The 20,090-nt window shown below is 39.4% G+C and overlaps 2 protein-coding genes and 1 long non-coding RNA gene across 6 annotated transcripts in view; 2 read left to right on the top strand and 1 right to left on the bottom strand.

Moving 5' to 3' along the window:
• frem2b (FRAS1 related extracellular matrix 2b) overlaps positions 1 to 4,587 on the top strand; it is a 54,357-nt gene extending 49,770 nt beyond the window's left edge. Inside the window, exons 21-24 of the mRNA XM_086216530.1 lie at positions 549 to 675; positions 1,127 to 1,314; positions 1,409 to 1,555; positions 2,386 to 4,587. Of these exons, the coding sequence (XP_086072656.1) occupies positions 549 to 675; positions 1,127 to 1,314; positions 1,409 to 1,555; positions 2,386 to 2,886 (963 nt within the window). The 3' untranslated portion in view covers positions 2,887 to 4,587. The remainder of the gene's footprint in view (positions 1 to 548; positions 676 to 1,126; positions 1,315 to 1,408; positions 1,556 to 2,385) is intronic.
• A 289-nt stretch (positions 4,588 to 4,876) lies between these two features.
• On the bottom strand, positions 4,877 to 19,708 carry LOC147254943 (tripartite motif-containing protein 3-like). Of its 3 annotated transcripts, none has more exons than XM_086216528.1 (13): positions 13,893 to 14,038; positions 11,763 to 11,923; positions 10,900 to 11,140; positions 10,597 to 10,748; positions 10,332 to 10,512; positions 9,498 to 10,227; positions 9,028 to 9,131; positions 8,778 to 8,945; positions 8,472 to 8,640; positions 7,964 to 8,023; positions 7,695 to 7,765; positions 7,095 to 7,235; positions 4,878 to 6,992 (listed from the first exon to the last, which is right to left on the bottom strand). In XM_086216528.1, exons 2-13 carry the CDS (start codon positions 11,906 to 11,908, stop codon positions 6,840 to 6,842), a joined length of 2,316 nt encoding a protein of 771 aa, XP_086072654.1. In that variant the 5' UTR covers positions 11,909 to 11,923; positions 13,893 to 14,038; the 3' UTR covers positions 4,878 to 6,839. The 3 variants fall into 3 exon arrangements, with proteins under 3 accessions (XP_086072655.1, XP_086072654.1, XP_086072653.1); XM_086216527.1 differs by lacking the exon at positions 13,893 to 14,038 and adding an exon at positions 19,569 to 19,708 and having other exon boundaries at positions 4,879 to 6,992; XM_086216529.1 differs by lacking the exons at positions 7,964 to 8,023; positions 13,893 to 14,038 and adding an exon at positions 19,569 to 19,708 and having other exon boundaries at positions 4,877 to 6,992.
• LOC147254944 (uncharacterized) lies at positions 15,296 to 18,985 on the top strand. Of its 2 annotated transcripts, XR_015118202.1 has the most exons (4): positions 15,711 to 15,734; positions 16,581 to 16,654; positions 17,038 to 17,223; positions 17,461 to 18,985. It is a non-coding gene; the product is annotated as an uncharacterized LOC147254944 (long non-coding RNA). The 2 variants fall into 2 exon arrangements; XR_015118201.1 differs by having other exon boundaries at positions 15,296 to 16,654.
• Positions 19,709 to 20,090: the final 382 nt, after the last annotated feature.

Here is a 20,090-nt window from a genome sequence, read left to right as displayed (position 1 = left end):
AGGCTCCAGCATCAAAACTAAATAACAGCAAAGCAGCCAAATGAATTGAATGTTTGCCCATAAAATATTGGAAAAAAACGAGCAATCTCTGTAAAAACGTGTCCATGATTGATCGATGCTAATGATATGAGACTGAAATGAAATAGAAAAAAAACAAATTGTCACATTTGCTGCCGCTGTATGCTGCAAGCAGTGTACATTTGGTCTTTTACTACGAAGCTTCTTATCAGTTATCAGAATTGTCTCCTTTATGAGCCAATTCTCTGGATGCAACATTTATTAACTACAAGTACTATACGAACATACTGTATCTCTGTGATATAGTATGTTCAAGCACTTTAGGAAAAATAAGCAAGATTGATTGTTTACACCCTTGAAAACTATCCTCAAATATGTCATATTAATAATGTAAAACCTTGTCGAGTTTGCTACCGATGTTTTTCAATGTTTGGTTGCTGAGGAGAATCATTAGAGAATGTTAATCTATGGTATATTGCTGACCTTACTTGGACTGACTCTTTGTGTGTATCTGTCGGCTGTGTTTCTAGGTTAGTGATCCTGTGGCTGCTGAGTTCAGTCTAAATACAGAAATGATCTTACTTTCCAAACGGACACTCTGGCTCTCAGATGGGTCCATGGGCTTTGGACAGAAGAGTGACACGGCCTTCTCACAGGGTAAGATGGTAATATGCAGTTATACATGTCAACTGCCCCTTAATTTTTGCAAGGCAGTCAGTTTCGCAAGATTACGATGTCATGAGATCATGCGAGAAAACATCCTGTCAGGCTGTAAGTTGTGCATTTATGTCCGAGCCACAGTGGTTCTGTCTAATCAGTGTCATTTTAGCACTTTCACATCCTCAAAATAAGCTTATTACAAGAAGTTGAGTGTCATTCCACTTAGATCCTTAAATGCGTTGAGAAGTCCTTGAAGCTGCTGTCACAGTAAATGAAGAAAGACCTTGTTGAGAAAACTAATTCATTTTCTCTCCTTGTGTTCATGTCAAAGAATTAATCATCTCAGAGAACTGCAGTGGTGGATATAAACTTCTCACAAACTCATTAAGTTTAAATACAAGATGGATGACATGCATGTTGCTGTATTTCTGTTTTTGTCTTCCTTTAGGGGATGTAATTTATGGCCGAGTCATGGTGGATCCTGTGCAGAACCTGGGTGACTCCTTCATTTGTAACATAGAGAAAGTTTTCTTGTGTACTGGAGCTGATGGATACGTCCCCAAATACAACCCCAGCAACTTTGAATTTGGTTGTCTGGCTGATGCTCCATCACTTCTCTACAGATTCAAAATCATTGTAAGTGTACGAACAGGATACTTTTCATTATTTCATGTACTTTATGTCCATTCAAATCTAAATTTTCCTATCTGACTTAATTTGTTATCACCAGGACAAAGCCCAGCCAGAGACCCAAGCCAGGTTGTTCGGAAATGTAGCTTTCAATGCCTTCCTTGCTGCAGATGACCCCGGCGCTTTGGCTCTGGTGAGGCAACCCGGGTCAGACGGATTCAGAATGGATTCCTCTGCTCTCTTCCAGGTCAGTATATAGAAGCATATTCAGTATGCGCCCTCAGATTATCAACTTTCTTATTTTTTCAACAATCTATTATGAATTTGGCTTCGCAATTTAGCATAGTTGTGCTATTTTCTAAGACTCTACTCTGCTGTAAAGGAAGTCACCAAACATGATGTTAAAAAGATGCTGTTGCTTAATGATATTTTGCTTTTCCTCCATACTAAACAGAAAATAATCAGTAACCTAGCACTCTTTGCATCTTTGCCTTGCTGAGAATATGCAATCCTGCCACCATGTGGCTCAACCATTGAATGGCATTTGGTCACAGAAACATGTAAACAAAGTACTTGGGGCTCTCTGAACTATTTTTTCCTATCCCTGAATTTCTTCCTGCTTCTTGCAAACCAACTTGTTTGAGCTGTTGCTGTCATGCCTTCTTCATACATAGGATACATAGGGCAATGTAAGTAGCTGACTTATTGTTATTTTAACTATTTCAATTGCCTATCTTCTCATAAGTGTTTATGCCAAACTCTGTGTTTAGTTCCCTTCTCAAGTATAAGAGCAGAGGTTCCCAATTTCCCCTTGGGATCAACAGAGCATTTCTGATCTGATCACTCCATCAGAGTGATGTGACAATTTATTATTTATGTTTCTCTAGTTCTACTGGATTGCAACAAAAACAAACTATTTATTGCACCAGCAAGGGCAGTTACAGTGATATCTGTCTTATTTGTAGTCTTAAAAAGGTTTCATGGTCATGTTCCTTCATCACTGAGCTCATCTGGAAAGAATAACATCACACTGGCCATTACTAGTAATGCTTTTATAATGACTGTTGCTCTTTCCAGGTGTCTACGGGGAGAGAGTGGTACATCCACACTATCTACACGGTCCGTTCTCGGGACAATGCTAATCGTGGCATAGGGAAGCGAAGCCTGGAGTACCATATGTTAAACCAGCACACTCATCTGCTACCAGCAGGTCAAAAACGTTTTAGAAGATCTACTACTGATGTGCCAGACATTATAGATGAGATTGGTGTGAACAAAAATCGTGGCACCAACATCCTCCATATCACACTGGACCGTAGCAGCCAACAAAGGACCAGCCCAGAGAGGGAGATCTTCACCAAAGGGATCATACCCCGTGAGATCAACCAGAGAAACAACAGTGACGATGGGCTATTATTGATCATTGGTATCTGTGTAGGGCTGCTCCTCCTGGTGCTCATCATCATTGTGGTAGTGTTTCTGGTTCGGTCCAAGCAGGAGAAAAAGGAGGTACCCAAGAACTCGAGCAGTGCAGAACCCATGATGACACAAGGCCTTGGTGACAGCTCCGAGGTCTAAATTATAGACTGAGAATTTTAGTTACCATTTTTATTTTGCAAGTGCCTCACATTTATACAAAAATTCAATATTGTGTGTGAAGAAACACATCAAGAGCTTTGCTTCTGTTCAGTAATCTACTTGAAAAACCGCATCACTTCCACATTTGGGAGATGTCCTTACACTGACTTAGAGATTGACTGTATTATTATCCGTTAAAAGGCACTTGTCAAATTGTTAGCACTCACTCATTGATTTGCTTTTTATGCCACTTGATCCAAATAAGGTATTATTCCATTTCCAAAGGTGCTACAGGAGATGCCTCTTAACTTGAATGGCATTTGGGGTTCTACTGTGTTGTTGGTCATTAGAAGCTGGAGACTTTTCATATTGCAGTCATTGTGTATGTTTGATTTGCTGCTGATGTTTGAGACGTCCACAGTTTACTCACACTGGCAAACCTCTGTTCTGTTTGTCCTTAGATTCAGTTTGTGCCTAAGAAAGCAGAGGATTTTGAGGTTTTACGATATTGGTTATGATTGTCCTGTGTTATCAGTAAGACATCCATTGAAATTAAAAAAAAAAAGTTTTCTCGTACTTTTTTGCATGCGTTTATTTTTGTATTTTTGTTTGAAATTGTAAAAATATGTCTAGATACTGATTTGAATGTGTCTCATCGACTGTATTTCCACCTGTTTTAGTATGTATTTTACAGTATATCCCATGAAACCGTATTTATCTATTAGTGCAGTAGGTGATTGTTATTGTCAAATGCCCTCTAATATTTGTATCATTTTAAGTTCATTTAATTGACACTTGGCACTAAATCAAATGAGAAGTTAAAATGTCAGAATTGTTAGTATCAAAACAAATTTAAAGACAGCTGGTCTGCAAATGCACAGTGTAGTTTAGCCGTGGTTTCAGATCCACTATAACCAGCAGCAACTTTTGACACAACTTGCAAGATTTCTCAGTGTTGACTTCTGCTGCTTGGTGGAGATCGATAGGCCCTGAAATTCGCCTCACAGCTCTGTGTGGACAGGCCTTGTTATATCCTCCTATTGTCATTTTTCTAGTCAGATTTATTCCCACCAGTCTTCAATGGGTTTATTTATTTCTCAGTGATTATTTAGTCCAGACAAAAATCATGTAATATATCATTTCCCTTTTTTGATTTTGATTTGAGCATGTCCTCAAAATTGTGAGCATAGTTTAATATTTGATAGACCTTTTTATGTTGCGTTTAAACAATGCGCATTAAACATCATTCAAGCTTTACTCTGTTTTGTTTTTTACAATTTCTGATACAGACACTGGAGTACCTCATACTACTGTAAATCAGTAACATTTACTTCATTGTGATTACTCACTCTACTAAATGTGAGGCTTGGGATTTTATTTTGAGGGGGAAAAAAATTCTATGCAACCTGCAATACCATACCTGCATAAAAGGCTTGATTTTTTTTTTCAATGCACAGTTTGCTTGTTACTAATTTTTGTTTGACACTGAATCAAGGTACTGTGGTTATTTTATTCCATTCTAACGCTTTCTGAATTTTTTATGCACATGTATGTATGTATATAAGTATGTATTACTTATAAATATACCATCTGGATGTTTTTGGGAATGGTTATTGTTTTAAACAAATGCATACTCTATGTGCTGTAAGTATTTGTAACATAGACCAGAAGCACAAGATGGTCTGCAAATAAATAATTTTTCAAGAAAGTAATGTGCTTTTCATATCAGTTTGTAGATTGTACAATGTCTTAGGAAAGAGCATCCCTTCTTTAAACTCATGAGGAAATATCCTGATTAGTTTGACAAGTGATATTCAAAATCACAATTTTCAAAATCTTAAATGCAGCACGTATATTATTAGTCTAAGTGAGCTATTCTGGATCGGTCCAAGCAGGTCAGGCAACTGTGCAAACAAAGAGGTCACTGCACTGATTGAACTGAAATGTAACTGGGTTCAAAGATAAAGTTTAATGCGATAAATGAAAAAAATTAAGCATGATGAGCAAGCACATACTCTACAACACCTCAGTAAACCATGTGCTTTTATTACCAGTGCATATTCATTGAGAAAACAGGATAGTTTGCATTGGTCTGCAACAAACATCAGGGTGAAATGCTTGAGACACGTTTGAAAAAATGTAAGCCTTTGACCCTTAAAAGACATCTAGGCTTCTGTTTGGCAACAAGTTAAAAAACAGGCCATGTGCATGAAAAACATCAGCTTCCAGGTAAAGTCGGTTTAATCCTGCAGGTCATTTAATCTCAGAATCATGGATGGTGATTGTTGATGTTTGGATTTGAAGCACAGTGCAGTGGGAAATGAAGTCAGACCGGGAAGCTGCCATGTTCCTACACTTGACTCTGTTCTTCTGTGGCACCGGTTTTTCTTGAGATCTTACACACAATGAACACAAGGGGGAGCGCAAGCAGCTACAGCTCTATTGAAAAGAGAGTTTTCCTAGGGAGTCATGGCTTAATGCAGTGCAGGCAGAGCTAACAACAATTTGTTAGATAGCCCAAAACGGAGCATATTCTAAAGCGTAAATGTGTTTGCTGGCAAATTTTATTTAATAAATAATATTTTACTTGCCACTGTTTCTGAAGTGAAACCCCAAAAAGAAAAGCTTTAAAACAGAATTCATATTCCACTCACTTCTTTTGTATGAAGTTGGACCAAGACTGAATTTGAACAAACTAATATAGCAATTCTCTATCAAAGCTCAAAAGGCCTCATAAGTGATATGACATCATATCACATTAAAATAAGGGAAAAAGAAAAGAAAACAAAATATTTGACATTCTATTGACACGGTGGAGTAAATTGGGTGTATTTCCTGAGATGTGTGTGAATTTTTGGTAACTCTTAGCACCTCAATGAAAAATACCCTTTTACCATTAAAGGCCCAATATGTCTTTTTATCTTTAGCTGAAAATTCATTCTGAAGCTGAAAAGACTTAACTTTCTACATATCGTCCCAATAATTAAAAAAAAAAAAAAATCGCGAATGGGATAGGGTACTGAATTCTGTTTTAAGGTGAATTTTCCCTTTAAGGACCAAGAAAAAGTGTGAAGCTTTAAAGAAAACATCTATTTAGAAAAATAATTTTGTAAAAGCAGAGCTAATGTATAAAATAAAATAAAATAAATTAGCTTTTTTCCCATTGTTTTTTTTCCCCACTTTTCTTTAAAACAAGTTTTTAACAAAAAATTATTATTGTGCTGCTTATATTCGCAATAAATATTCTTCTTTTAAGCATGTGCTGGGTAAGTTTTAAAAAGCACACTTTTAAACAGCTGCCAAACACACCTGGAATCCTTTACTGCTGCTCTCTGAAAAGCCAAAAGGCTGTGTGTTTCGAAATCATAGCACATAGATACGGAGTAATCTAATATACACAATATACATTTATGTATATACAGTACATACAGCAAATCAATGCACAGATGGTGGTGACACTTTTATGTAAGATATCAGTTAATATGAAAATTTACATTTCATTGCTGGAGAAGTGTAGCGTTGTTCATTTCACTGTAAGCATTAACTAGTTCTGAGAAAAGCAACCAATAGGTACACTGTGTTGTTTCTTAGGCATTAAGATCAAATAAGATTGCATGCATTTGGACAAGTTATGGCTCATTAAATACTTCAATCTATCTACGACCCTGTCCATCTAACAGATGCAGATGTGACAGCATAAAACACAAACATGCCTCTGCATGTTCTGTAAATCATCTTTATGTATGTCCATTATTTGTCCCAAAGACACTTTATCGTCTACACAAACCCTCAATACACACCATAAGCAGGGTAAACTTGGGTTTAGACACTTCATATATATCCGGCTGATGTGCACATCAAAAGGCTGTATTGGAAGAAGTCATTGCACCCAGTGGAATACATTGGTTGTGTTGTTTTCAGTGCTTGCAGTGGTGAAGACAGCCATCACAGATCTACTGCAGGTAGCGGTAGACCTTGAAACAGTGGTTTCCAGAGTCTGCCACAGCCACATGACCATCAGATGTGAGGGCCAAGCCCTGGGGGCCATAAAGGGGGTCTGCTGATGTGTTGATGTAGGACAGGAAGGACCCTGAGCTGTCAAACACCTGGTTAAAAACACATATATAGGGTATGCTAAGTCAACAAGTAACAACAAAGAAAAAAACCTGACAAATTTGCTCAACAGGATGTTTTATTCCTCAGCTAACCTGGATCCGACTGTTGCCCCAGTCAGCAACAATGATATTTCCATTGGAATCCACAGCTACACCTGTTGGAGCATTGAATTGGCCGTTGCCCTCGCCGTGGGAGCCAAATTTAAACAAGAACTCCCCATCAGCATTGTATACCTGCAGGAGCACATTTAACAGGATACAAGAATTAGAATCACATTCTGGTAAAAGGAAAAATGTATGTGAAGGTATCATTTTGAGAATCACCAGTCAGAGCTGACCACAAGTAACTTTACAACCTTATTTTGATGTGACTTTACTAGTGTCATGGCCAAAATAAATAGGTGAACCAGAGACAATAGACTGGTTGTAAGACCTTCAGTGTGATTCTGTCAATTACACTGACTAATTGAATAATATAGATATTTATAACAATATTCCAAATGCACATTTGAAATCTTTGGCAGGTTGATATTTTCAGAGAGCAGATTTTGTACCTACAACATTATGTATACACACACACACACACACACACACAGACACACACACACACACACACACACACAAACACACACACACACACACACAAACACACACACACACACACATACACACACCGCATCAACCAAGCCATACCTTGACTGAGTGGTTATGGAAGTCTGTTACCACAATTTCATTTTTGTTGTTCACAGCCACAAAGTGAGGACCTGGAGGCAACAGAAGGGACAAAGAAGGGAAAGATGAGCCACCCGCTGCCTTAACACATACCAGAGGAAGTTCCATACTATTTTTAGATTTGGAAAACAAGACACACAATGGTCACAAAGAGACGCAGAGATGAAGTGAGAACAAACTCCAGACGTGACAAAGCTTATGCATGTTCACACTTATAATGAATTACTTACTGAAAACAGGGCCAGATTTACTAAGCTTTTGTTCCAGTGCAATGTTTGCACCACTTTTTTCTAAAAGAAAAGAAAGTGTACAGGTGAGAAATGTTTTAAACGAAATAATGTTTGTGAAACTTGCACAGCCATTTCGATGGCAGTGTTGGATCATTCCAAGAGACAAGTGGAATCACTTGTCCTGCATGCATAAGTGCACATTGTGATCTTGATTTGTTTTATGTGATGACCATGGGAAAGTTCAGGAAATAAGCTCACAAAAAGAAACCCTCTAATAGCACTATCTTCTCTACTGTCTAGCTATAAATAAACAATGTAGAGTAACATGCTGATCAAGACATAAATGAAATTTGTGTAGGTTAACATTCCTGTAAAAAAAAAAAATGAAATCCATAAATCTGGGCCAAGCACTAGCACTTGAACACATCCTCCGTTTTTCATCCTGTTCCGATGGGAGAGACCATGAATGTATAAGTCTTGATTACAGGGAACAAAATTCACACAATACCTGCAAAATGTCTATCAGATGTTCCTCTGGCTCCAAACTTTGTAACCAGCTTCCCATTCGATTGGAAGATGAAGACACAGCAGGCCTTGTTATCAACAGTGATGATGTGTCCATTCTTGTCCACAGCCACACCTTTGGGTCCCATCAGTCGACCAGCACCGATTTTATTCTGTGACAGTGAGTGAAATGTTTTGGATTTGTATGGCAAAAACAAATGTTACCTGGCTAAAATAAGTTATTATATGTACATGTATATGGATATGAATATGAATATATATATATATACACGTAATTATAAAATAATACCTTGAACTTGCCATCTGATGAGAAGATGCTGATCCATCGGTTGTCATAGTCAGCCACAATGATGTCACCATTCATATCAACTGTGACTCCTGTTGGGCGCTGCAGCTGGCCTGGTGAACGACCTCTGACCCCAAACCTCATCTTAAACTGGCCATCATTAGTGAATACCTGAAAAAAAGAGGACATAATATCACTCCCAAAGCCTATATATTTACATTTTCATTGTAGCTCAAGAGAGTGACAGACTGACCTGCACACACTGGTTGTTGCTGTCTGCAACAACAATGCGACCATTACTGGAGGTTGAGATACCTTGGAGGTTGGTAAATTCTCCTTTATCTCGGCCTCTTGTTCCTGCCAAATTTACAATACATCAGCGAAGTCTAGGCAATATATATTTGTGAAACTTGCAAATAATGTCTTCTTTGTTTAACACACTGAAGATATCTGCCTTTATATATCTCACCAAGATCAAAGATTTGTGGAAAACCTCAAAATATTTGTGAATCTCAACTTTGTTTTTTCGTCTTCAACAATTAATAATCTTAAACTAGTTCCACCTCCAGCAGCAATTCTACTAGAACTTTTATATATATGAGACGACTTCATCCATCAGTAACTCTGATTAGTCAATGAAATTAGTGCACATATGTGGCTAAATGAAACATCTCTGTCAGCGGTAAAAAAATTAACAGGGGAAGCAGTCGGATATCCACCCACCCACTCTGTAAATCAGCTCATCCTCTATTGGGTTTTCCTTTTTCTTAGTAGTGCTGTACATGCTAGAGGGCCGGCGTACAGCCTTCTGTCGTACATGACCTCCTCCTCCACTCGGCGACTTAACCCTTCTCTTCACGTCATCTGGTGACTGCAGTACATCTGAAGGTTTGACAGCGCGCAAACGGTACGGACTCCCCCTCACAGGCTGTTCATACAGCAGTAAAGAGAAGCTGAATTCTCCCTCGGAGCGAATGGTATATCCAACTTCATAGGTGCCATTCTTGTTGTCCACCACTTCAGCCTCAGTACACACGCCATCTGCAGAGATGATCTCTGCCCTCAGTGCAGCATTACCAGTCTTCACCAGTTCTCCTTCTTTATCTTTTGTGGTGACAGTGATGGTAGTGTGCTGACCAACCACTGCATGTCTCAGGCCTTCACCAGTGGCAACACTTGTATGGCCCACAGCTCCTGTTGTGATCAGGACTCCTAGGTTTTGGATGGAGCGCCGTAGGCCATCCGTTTCAACCTGGCATTCCAGATGTCCATTTTCATGGGGATATTCAGGAAAGGTGTATCGTGCCAGGGCACTGACTCGCTCACCCATCTGTTTTTGGACCAAGAGGACCTCAGTGGCACTGCCGTGACTCAAGGCCTGCTCTGTGAAATTGCAGCTGCTTTGAATATTTTCTTTACCCTGTACCAAAGAGCTTAGCTGGGCCTGAAGCACCTAGAAGCACCCACAGATGACAAGACACAAAGTCAGTGTTGTCTGTATAAAATCTGGAACATACAGCAGATTTACAATCACGCCAAATGGAAGTGACCTCTGACCTTTTGCTTAGTGCTGCAGATGTTTTCCACTTCAGTAATAAGAGCAATTTTGCGTTGATGTAAGGCCTTCTCCAGCTCATCAAAAGTGTTACTGATTTCTGTCACTGCCCCATTTTTCCGCTCTGTAAGCTGTTTGGAGATCTCATTTACAAGGTCAATGGCAGCCGTCAACTGAGGTAGTCTGCCACAAGAAAGAAGGAAGGAAAATTAAAGCTAACATTCTTTATATTTTTGAGATCCCAATTACATTAACATTAGACCAAACCTATTACGCAGAGTGTCCAGCTGATTTTTCAACGCTGTCTTATGCTGCTCAAGCACATCCCTCAGAGGAACCGTCATATGTTCCCTGTGTTCTCCTTCTGTACACTCCAGACACATGGCTGTTTCACATGACTCGCAGTAGAACTCCATCACCTGCAGATGGCGCATTGGAGTAAAAACTCATCTTTTAGTTACATTTTCTTACACAGGAATAAGAAAAGTACGAGAAATGAGAATTTGCATAGTAGGTGGTGTTTTCATGACATAACGTTGATAATGCCTCTAGGATGTTATTTTGACTTACCTTGCCCTCATGGTTGGGACAGGAAAGGGGCTGACAGGCTGTGGCTGCACTGGCTGACTCCAGAACATTGCAGGCCTCAGGTTGGCTGCACTCTGGGTCTCGCTGTAACACCTCCATTAGGTTTGTGATAAAGAAGTTGTTCTGCAAGGCAGCCACACCCTTCTCTGGCAAGATAGATGTCTGTCTGCACACTGGGCAGGAGAGCGTCAGTGACTGGGGAGGGATGTAGTTCTGGAGACATCTAGAGATAAACAACATTTATAAGGGATTGATTGGATAATGGGATGAGGCTTCCACAGTCAACAAGATGTAACAGATGGGTGACCAGTTTAGGGAAAACCCTGAATAAATGAGGATGCTGTCTCAGAACAGAGGGGTCACTGTATAGTTTATAAGTATGTAGAGGCTGTGAACAGATCTAGATCTCAACCAAACTAAACTTTGGACACAGGAAATGTAGCAGTCTCCCTTACCATTATGAAACACCAAATGAGGGAACATCTACAGGGAATATGGTGTAACCCAGTAGTCTTGTAGGATACGGGCCTAATTTGTCACACATTTATTTTTTATGTCACTAATTCTTTGAAGGCCAGATTGGGTATGTATTCGGGTATGTCAGGGTCAGATCAACAAATAAAAAAGAGAAGAATCTTATATTTTTGATAGTTGCTCAGAAGAAAATAAGATTCCAAAATCTTTCAGTGAATGCCAAATCACCACAATGTATAATAACACCTGCTATATGATGTGGTGTGCTGTAGTGACATTTCTTATCATTCATTGTCTACTCTTGTTGTCCATATGACTTCTGCTACCATACACGTCATTGGCAACTAACAGCTGATGAATGCAGAACTTACTTCTCACAGAAGGTGTGCAGGCATGGCAGCACCTTAGGGTTGTGATAACGGTCCAGACAGATACTGCAGACCAGGAACTGCTTGTCTATCTGCCTGACCACAGGGCTGGTGCTGCCGGTCTCACGCTTAGCCATAGAGACGGACATTCAAGGCCTCTTAACCTGCACACACAGAGGGAAAGTAAACAGGGAAATATTGAGGAAGCATTCAAACAATGTAAACAGGGTGTATTCTCTTACAGCAAGCATGAGCACAAGGAAGAAATGAGTCATAGTTCTGTTAGTATGATAAAACCACATCCATAGACTTATAGCTTCTGGCACTGCGTGGTTCTCTTTTCCTTATTAAAAAAAAAAAAAAAAAGATTATGTCAGTGGAATTTTTTTTCCACCAACACCCAATGAGCCAGAGGTTGTTTGACTTAAAAAGTGAAAATGCTCATCAAGCACGGGGAAGACAGATTAATACATGTGATTAATATTGCAGGGTAGAACTCTCAACTGAGGCAATTATGCAAACAAGGAGTCAATATGTCTGTGTTTACGAGGGTGTAAGCAGTGTTAATAAGTAAGCTGGAACCCAAAAATGCATTAGTACATCTTGTATAATTCTCAGTAATTTTTTACAATTCAGAATTTCCTCAGTTTGATGAACCCATGAAGACTGGGAGCCTGCTAGTTCTCCTAAAATGCCAAAGCTGCTGTTAAGGGAAACTGTATCACTGGGTCAATCTCAGATTATCTCAGTGTGCCACTGACATGCTGAACATCTGCCATATTGCATATAGTTTACACAGACAGAGGATTACATGAATACCAGGAGCACAAACATACTAATTTAATGTGGTTAGTGGACACTGCTTACAAAATAGCGTGGATCTACATTTCATGTAATTATGGCATTTCTGGTCTGGTATTGTGGTTATGTTTGTACTCCAACATTTCCTCTTGTTTTTCTGTTTACTTCAATCATGAAACTTAACACTATCAATCCCTCTGCTTTTGTTTCCTCCCAAACCTTTTCTTTTTGATTATGAAACTGGGACAGATAAAAATTAGTGTAAATCATGAGTCACTGGCTCTTTGTAGTTACAGATGCTGCTCTTGCTGTTACTAACCACTTCTGACCTGCACTATTCTGTGACTTGATGAGTCTGGAATGATAACCTCAATATCCACTTCAGTTGGATGTCAACTTAAACAGAGGGTGTGTGATTATTGGACATGAAAAATTCCATCTAGTAGAACTTATAGTAACGGAAGGCCTCATCAAAAGTTTGCTATTTTCCCAATGATGTTACAATGTGGTCAAGGCTCTTTTCATGTGTTAAGCAGCTGAAGATGATGTGCTTCAAAATCTGAAGCCTGCCAACTTCATGAGCACAAAATTCAAAGCAACATTATTGTAACAAATCACTTTATCATGACATTTAGAGGTCAGTGGTTCTGGGATTGAACATTCCCAATACTTGACTTCACAAATATCAAGTGGAATGCATATTTTTTTACTTGTGATACATCAGTAGCTCATTGTCAAATGCTCCCCTCTTTTTACTTCTTTAGAATTTTGAACAGAGACTTGTGTTTCTCCCAAAATACTATTTTCACTTGGTATTTCTACTTTTTCTACTTACACAAAGGAACTGTGTTCTTCGCCCACCACTGTCATGGATGCTTGGTTACTTCTTAAATATATTCATATATAATACTATATTATGGTGTCTCATATATTTCCACTCTCATACTAATATCTGGTAGTGATTTGAAATCCCTGGGTCACTATGGAAGCTATTGACAAAAAAAAAGCTGTAAATTTGAAGATGAAATACCATTCTTGACCCAAAAATGTAAAATTCATGAAATGGTTAATGACATGACAATTTAAAATAAAGATTCCCCAACCACCAGTCAATTGAAAACCTGACCAAAAGCAAACACATCTTCACTTTACCCCTAAAGTCAGTCTTATCGATCACAACATTATCAGTGATGGACATCCAAACCCAAATCCATCCAAAGAATGTGTGCACTTCTGACTGAGGATCAGTTTCCATGGTTGCACAACTTGCATGACCATCAAAGTAAAAGCTAAATCAAATAACCTCTGCAAAAGCACACACAAACAACTCACCAGTCACCTTAACATCCTCATTCCCAACACTGTGTATGTCTTCACCCTTGCTTCGCCTTTCATCCATTGTTCCAACAACAAGGCTGGGAATCTTTTCTTAGAGAATGCATCTTCACACAATTCTGACTCTAGGCACCACTACAACTTAAAGCTTACTGCTCAGCTCTGAGCAGTGAAAAATATAGCGAAGACTCCTTAATTTGCTACAAGAAAGAGGACAGAGGAAGCTTATAAATGCCACTCCCTAAATTCCTCCTAGTTTCTTCCCTTGACGCCCAGCTGGCTGAGTTCAGGCACCACCACCTGTCTGTCTGTCTGTGGGGACATGAGTGGGGGGATTCAGAGTGAGCCGGGCCGCCTGGCTCACATGAAGAAGTAGGCCGCTGAAGCAGCTGCCCCTTTTTGCTACACAGAAATCTAACAATGGAATTCCAACTCTGCTCACAATTTACCACCACACATCTCCTCCCCTTCTCACCCCTCCCTTTGCCTCATCTCCTCCTGCTCTCTGTTGTCCGACACATTCTCCTTTCTCTCCTTCTACAACATAAAAGCTCTGGTAGCATCCCCAACCCTGATCTCACCCACAGACATCTTGCAGATTGCAGGCACACAGGCTCTATTGTTGGGTCAATGATTACAAGGCCTACTGACGAAGGAGTCTTTTCACTGACCACGCAGCCAGCACTTCCCCAACCTTCTTGGTAGCCCCCTCCCCTTGCTTTCCCCCGAAAGCTCCCCCTCCTTCCTTGTTCCTTTCACAGACTCTGAATTACAGCAGCTGAACAGTGACATCAGGAGGAAGATGGAGGAGCAAAATGCCCTGAGGCTCCTCCTCTCTCGACTGGCTCGCCACTGCCTCAAGGGCTGCAAAAGTCTCTCCCCCGCTTTCCCTCGTCTGTCCATTCCCTCAGCAACAATCCTTAGCTCAGTTCCTCCCACTCGCCTCACCACAGAAAGAGGATCTTTCTTCAAAAGCAATCTCTTTCTGACAGTAGCTCAGTTATACATGGGCTCAGATAAAAGCAGGATACAATCCTTGCAGATTTTTTACTTCTTCACAAATCATTGTTTTTTTAAAAGCCCTAAAGTAAAATATTGAAAAACTGAGGTAATCCATAGAAATATTAAATAAATAGTACAGCAATGTAAGAAATACAGTTGGATCCACAAAAGACCACAGACTACAGACCTGATTCTGCAGTATGTTTGAAGAGACAAGATAGCCTCTTCAAAGCTTCGTCATGGGAAACGTCTGATCAGCACTTCATACGGATGAGGTCAACTGTTCTACTCATTACGCAACAGCTTTTTCCTCTATTTGAACTGTATCTGTCATGGTGGAACATGACTTGCAGAAATCCCCAAAATGCAGATTTTGCTGGTCAGCTGATTCATTTCAGAGCATCTCTTGCCACTCTCACCCTACATTACAGTTAAGTAGCTTAATGTCCTCCTGCAGCGTTAGGACCTGTCTGCCATCCGGATTACTGCGTCTCCCAGACTCTTATGACACCATCATGCCCAGTCACCACAAAACTGACTTAAAGCTCACACTTCACATGCACATAAATTTGACTTGATACACTCCTCAAAGGCTTTTACCTCAAAGACCAGTGACAGCCATTCCTTACTCACTAGAGGTTTTCAGTGCTTGAGGGGATTTGTTGTGTTTTTAATTCTACAGAGATTGTCCAATATAAATGGTTTAATTGGATGATCTCACATTCAGAGGAAACACTCCTCTCAGAATAATCTGCTTAGGTTTCAGTTGCCCTGCCACACCTCCACCTGAGCTGCTGCTTATCTGGACTACAACATCTATCTGTCCTCCATATTTCAGTAAGTAATGACTTATCAATACAAAGATTCTAGTACATTTCATTACTTTATAAAGTGAAACTAACAAAAAAAAATGTTGCCTTGTGACTTGTGGTCGGAACAAATTTTATATTATGTGTGTGACTGAACACTTGATCGATTTATTTCAAAAGATCTATTGCATAACTTTTTTTTTAAGTGACCATAAAAAACATTTTAAATTCAGTTTGAATTGCATCCAGTTTGCTTCAAAAACAAGTTTGAGACCTGAACATCAGTTAGATACTTCAGCTAACTTTATTCTTTTACTTCAATAAGAAAATAGTTTCTGACAGGAAATGATATGATGTAGTTGTTATTGATATCATAGTGGCAAAAGCAACCCGATCCCAATATTCTGTAGTATGGCAAAGTACCCCAATATGGAAAAATGTGTAAAAAAAAAAAAAAAATCACATCCAAAATAAATACGGCCGAAGTGATAAATTGCTCCAGTCTGATTACTCTGGATTAATCTTGGGTTAAATGCATGTATGGTAAATTGCTCTGACCTAAAAAGCAGGACGTAATCAGGTAATATCATTCCTCAGCGATGATTATGCAGGGTTCCAGGATGTGTTCACTTCCAGGGCCATAAAAAGAATTTCTCAACCCTTCCTCTTCCCTTGTTTGAGTAAGGAAGACAAACCAAGATCATTCAACTGCATCCAGAATGGATTAAATGAAATTTGCCATGTGTGCTGTCTATTCTTAGAGTATAAAGTTCTATAATTATATGCAGTAGTAGATCCTTGGTTGTACTGATTTGTGTAACATAGTTGAGGACGTGAGACTCTGATTCTTCAGACTGAAGTGTTGTTTTAGCAGTCAGCTGTGTGGTGGACCTGTGCACATGGGCAAAAGTCTAAGCAACCTGAAGAAGGAGAAATTGGCCCTCAAAGGTATGTTTAAAAATAGACTCTGGTTTATGGTTTCATCCACGTGTCACCATCTACTAATCGTCAGCTCAATAAACTCTCCATTTCTGTTATACTGTGTTTCAAAAGTGCAATGCATGGATGAATGTGGTGGACTGAGAGAAATTGAAAAAGGAGAATGTATGAGATTTCTGTAAACTTTCAAACAAAAGACTATTTTTTCAAAGATCATAAGGCATTTATCTGATATAATCGAATTCAGTCATAATCCATGTTTGACTAATATATATTTGCAAAATGCAATCTATAAACAATATATTATACTGTTTGGAACTAAATCAAATTATGCAAACATGAGTATGAATAAACCCAGGAATCAAATCTGACAATACGTGTCTGTCTTTCAGAGAGTGTTTTGGGTTACTGTGGGGCAATCGAGGGTGTCCGAATCAATGACGACTCATCACAGAAATCTCTGATCGTCAAACTAACAAGCTCCCCTCACACTTCACTGCATCAAATGAAGGAATCTGTCTCAGCGAATCATTCTCCGTCAGGATGATCGTAGCTGTGGATGGAGCTTCGTGTAACACGTGAGTGTATGTGGATATAAAGTAGATGACATATATCATCAACATCAGATCTCAAGATGAACCACTATTATATTTATTGAGCTTATTATTTTTGAGCTTATTTTATGCTTCTTTGACTTGTTTGTGAACCTATGTCTGCCTTATTATATTTGCATACAGTAACAAATATTGAGCCAAAAGTTGTCGATTATCCTTGCAGTCATTAAATATGATTGTTTTTCTTTTTCCTTTGTCAAGTTGGATTCTGGTAGGAGTCAGAAGACATCTCTGTCTCTTCCTGTAAGGCCACTATCACAGAGGCTAGCAGAAGACAATGCGGCATGCTGGCAATGCATTTGCAAACATAACATGCACTGCAGATTTTAAAAAGGTCGATCACTCCATGAGCACAGGCCCCTGCCTCCGACCCTTCTCAACCTGCAGTGAGACCTTCTACTCAGGGGATTTACTAAATGATTATCAGTCATCCACGATGGAAATCTGTGGTGGTGCATCTTGAAATTAAAAATAGAATGACTTGATTATGAATGTTCAGGATGTGTGATAAATGTGCAACTAATGATGTTAGTGATGAGCAACATAAATGTTGAAAAACTAAATGATTACATTTGCATTAATCTTGCTTGAGGTTTTCTATCCATGTGTTTACAAAACAGCTCTAATAATCAAACGGTTATGTTAATACCTGTTTCGTAGACTAATAGGCAAGGATATGTTACTTATAATCTTTTGGTTGTCGCATGCGTGTGCTACCCTAAAACCTATATGCTGCCAAATAGACAGAAATATTGATCTAAAACCTGTTATATTCATTCATTCATATATTCATTTTTGATGCCAAATGATGCAAAATTAAGGAATTCAATGTCATTTATATGAAAAAAAGTGCCAACTCAAACGGAAATGGCCGAATATGAAACTGTAATTCAGGGAAATCTTAAAGGTGAGCAATTGAGTTTGGATCAAGTGAAACGTCTTTAAAATAAGCAGAATATAATTAAAGTGTTTTGTGCCTTTCTGACAATCAGTTAAAAAAGCAGTTTATTTTGTAAATCGATTTGACATGGACATAGTATAACTGTCAAAGCTTGTATCAAATTACTTCAGCATTGTCTTTATTCCAGTGCTTTAACTGTGTGTAATGTATTCCAAGTATTTTCAACTGAAAAAAAATTAAGTTATTTGAGCTACAAGGATGAAATTGATTGGCAATTCACTTCAGTATTGTTTCCTGCAGTCTGTATATTTATCTTCTCTTTTGCATATTTGGAGAGAATTGATTTTGACAGCAATAAGGGTCCAGTTTGTTCTTCATCACCTACACATGTCTGCCTTTGATCAAATTAGAATTCAAAGGTCATATTTTCTAACTTCTTAGGTAGGACCTCTGCTCCTACCAACGTTACACATATTAGTTTAGTCTTTTGTTTCTGATTCATAAACATAAACGGACACATTTCAGAGAGCTCTGGTCTGGCCAACATTACATCATCTCACACATGCTACCTGCTTTATATCTACCCTCAGGCACAAAATCCGGGATTGTCTGTAACCTCCCAGTGACCCATTGAAGGCAGACAGCAGAGCAAAACCAGCTGAATATTTCCATCAAAAGCACTCATCAAACATGTGATTTATGATATAGTTCTACATAAGGCCCACGAGCAATGCCCAAACACAATATGCTTCCAGGAATCAGCGAGAAATCCTGCTCACAATCCAGGCCAGAGGTGTGAAAATGATGCATTAGCTGTTGCTGCAGTATGATGCCACACAAAGAGTGACACAAGCAACACAAGGGGCTGATTCACATGTGGTCTCACTGTAGCTTCCCGGCAGTGTACTCCATAAACATCCACATCAGAAAAATCAATAAAAAGATCTCTAATCCTCTAAACAATAGAGCACGAATGCTTGATTACGGAGCCCATCCCTCAAACTGCAGCAGAGATGCCCACCTGCCAGAGAGCCGGCAGCCAGGGCTACTGGCTGGGAGGCAAAATGGAGAAGTGTGTGGGCTGGTTGAGGAAGCAAAGAAGAGTCTGAGCTGGGTTTTAGAGCAACAGTTGATCTTGTGTATTCCCCTTAAATGTAACAGTTTTACACCATTTACTATGACAAATGAACAACAATAAAAACAGAATATCACACTAGAGGGGAGCATGACGGTTAGGAAGTGGAGCCCCTCTGTGATTTAACGTAGCACAGATGCTAGACAGGATGGTGAAATCAATTATTCATCTGCCCCATCCCAGACATTGTATCACTCAAGATAATGGCACAAACAAGAGGAAAAAGCAGAAATAGGATACAGAGGCAGGAGTAAATAGCCAGATCAAACTCACATGAATTCCCAACAGGGAGGAGTGAAGTGTCAGCATTGCAGGCGACAGAGAAAGCTTCCCATTGTCAGTGTCCCAATCCTCTATAACACAGTCCACAGACAAGCAGCAGAAAGGAAAGGGCAGGGTCTGTCTGGCACAAGAAGGGGACCGTCGAGGCTAAGGGAAAGGAGGAGATTAGGGGAGTGGCCTGAGAGCAGTATTGGTCAGACAGCCGATGGGAGGAGTTGAAAAATCCAATAACATATGAAGGGAGGCAGGGAGTATGCAAAGAAGACAAAGTCTCTATAACTGACTATGGGTTAGAGTCCGTCTGGTGCAAAGGAGGTTGGCTTCTAAGATCCCGCCCACTTCCCTTAAAAGGACAAAGAATGAAATATTAGAGTGTAAAGAATGATATGGCATTAAAATAAATGGAATATTCTCAAAACCTGCAGTAGTTTGGCGGCCCATCATATGTTTTTGATGTCATATCTTAAACACTTGCCTCATGAGACCTTTGTACCCTTATATATTGCGAATTTC

The sequence above is a fragment of the Aulostomus chinensis genome, chromosome 10 (assembly GCF_037954235.1).
Source record: "Aulostomus chinensis isolate RoL2024-O1b breed Wild chromosome 10, RoL_Achi_v1.0, whole genome shotgun sequence".
NCBI classification, from domain to species: Eukaryota; Metazoa; Chordata; class Actinopteri; order Syngnathiformes; family Aulostomidae; genus Aulostomus; species Aulostomus chinensis.
Note: the sequence above shows the minus strand (reverse complement) of the source record. Positions and strands in the feature narration are given on the sequence as shown.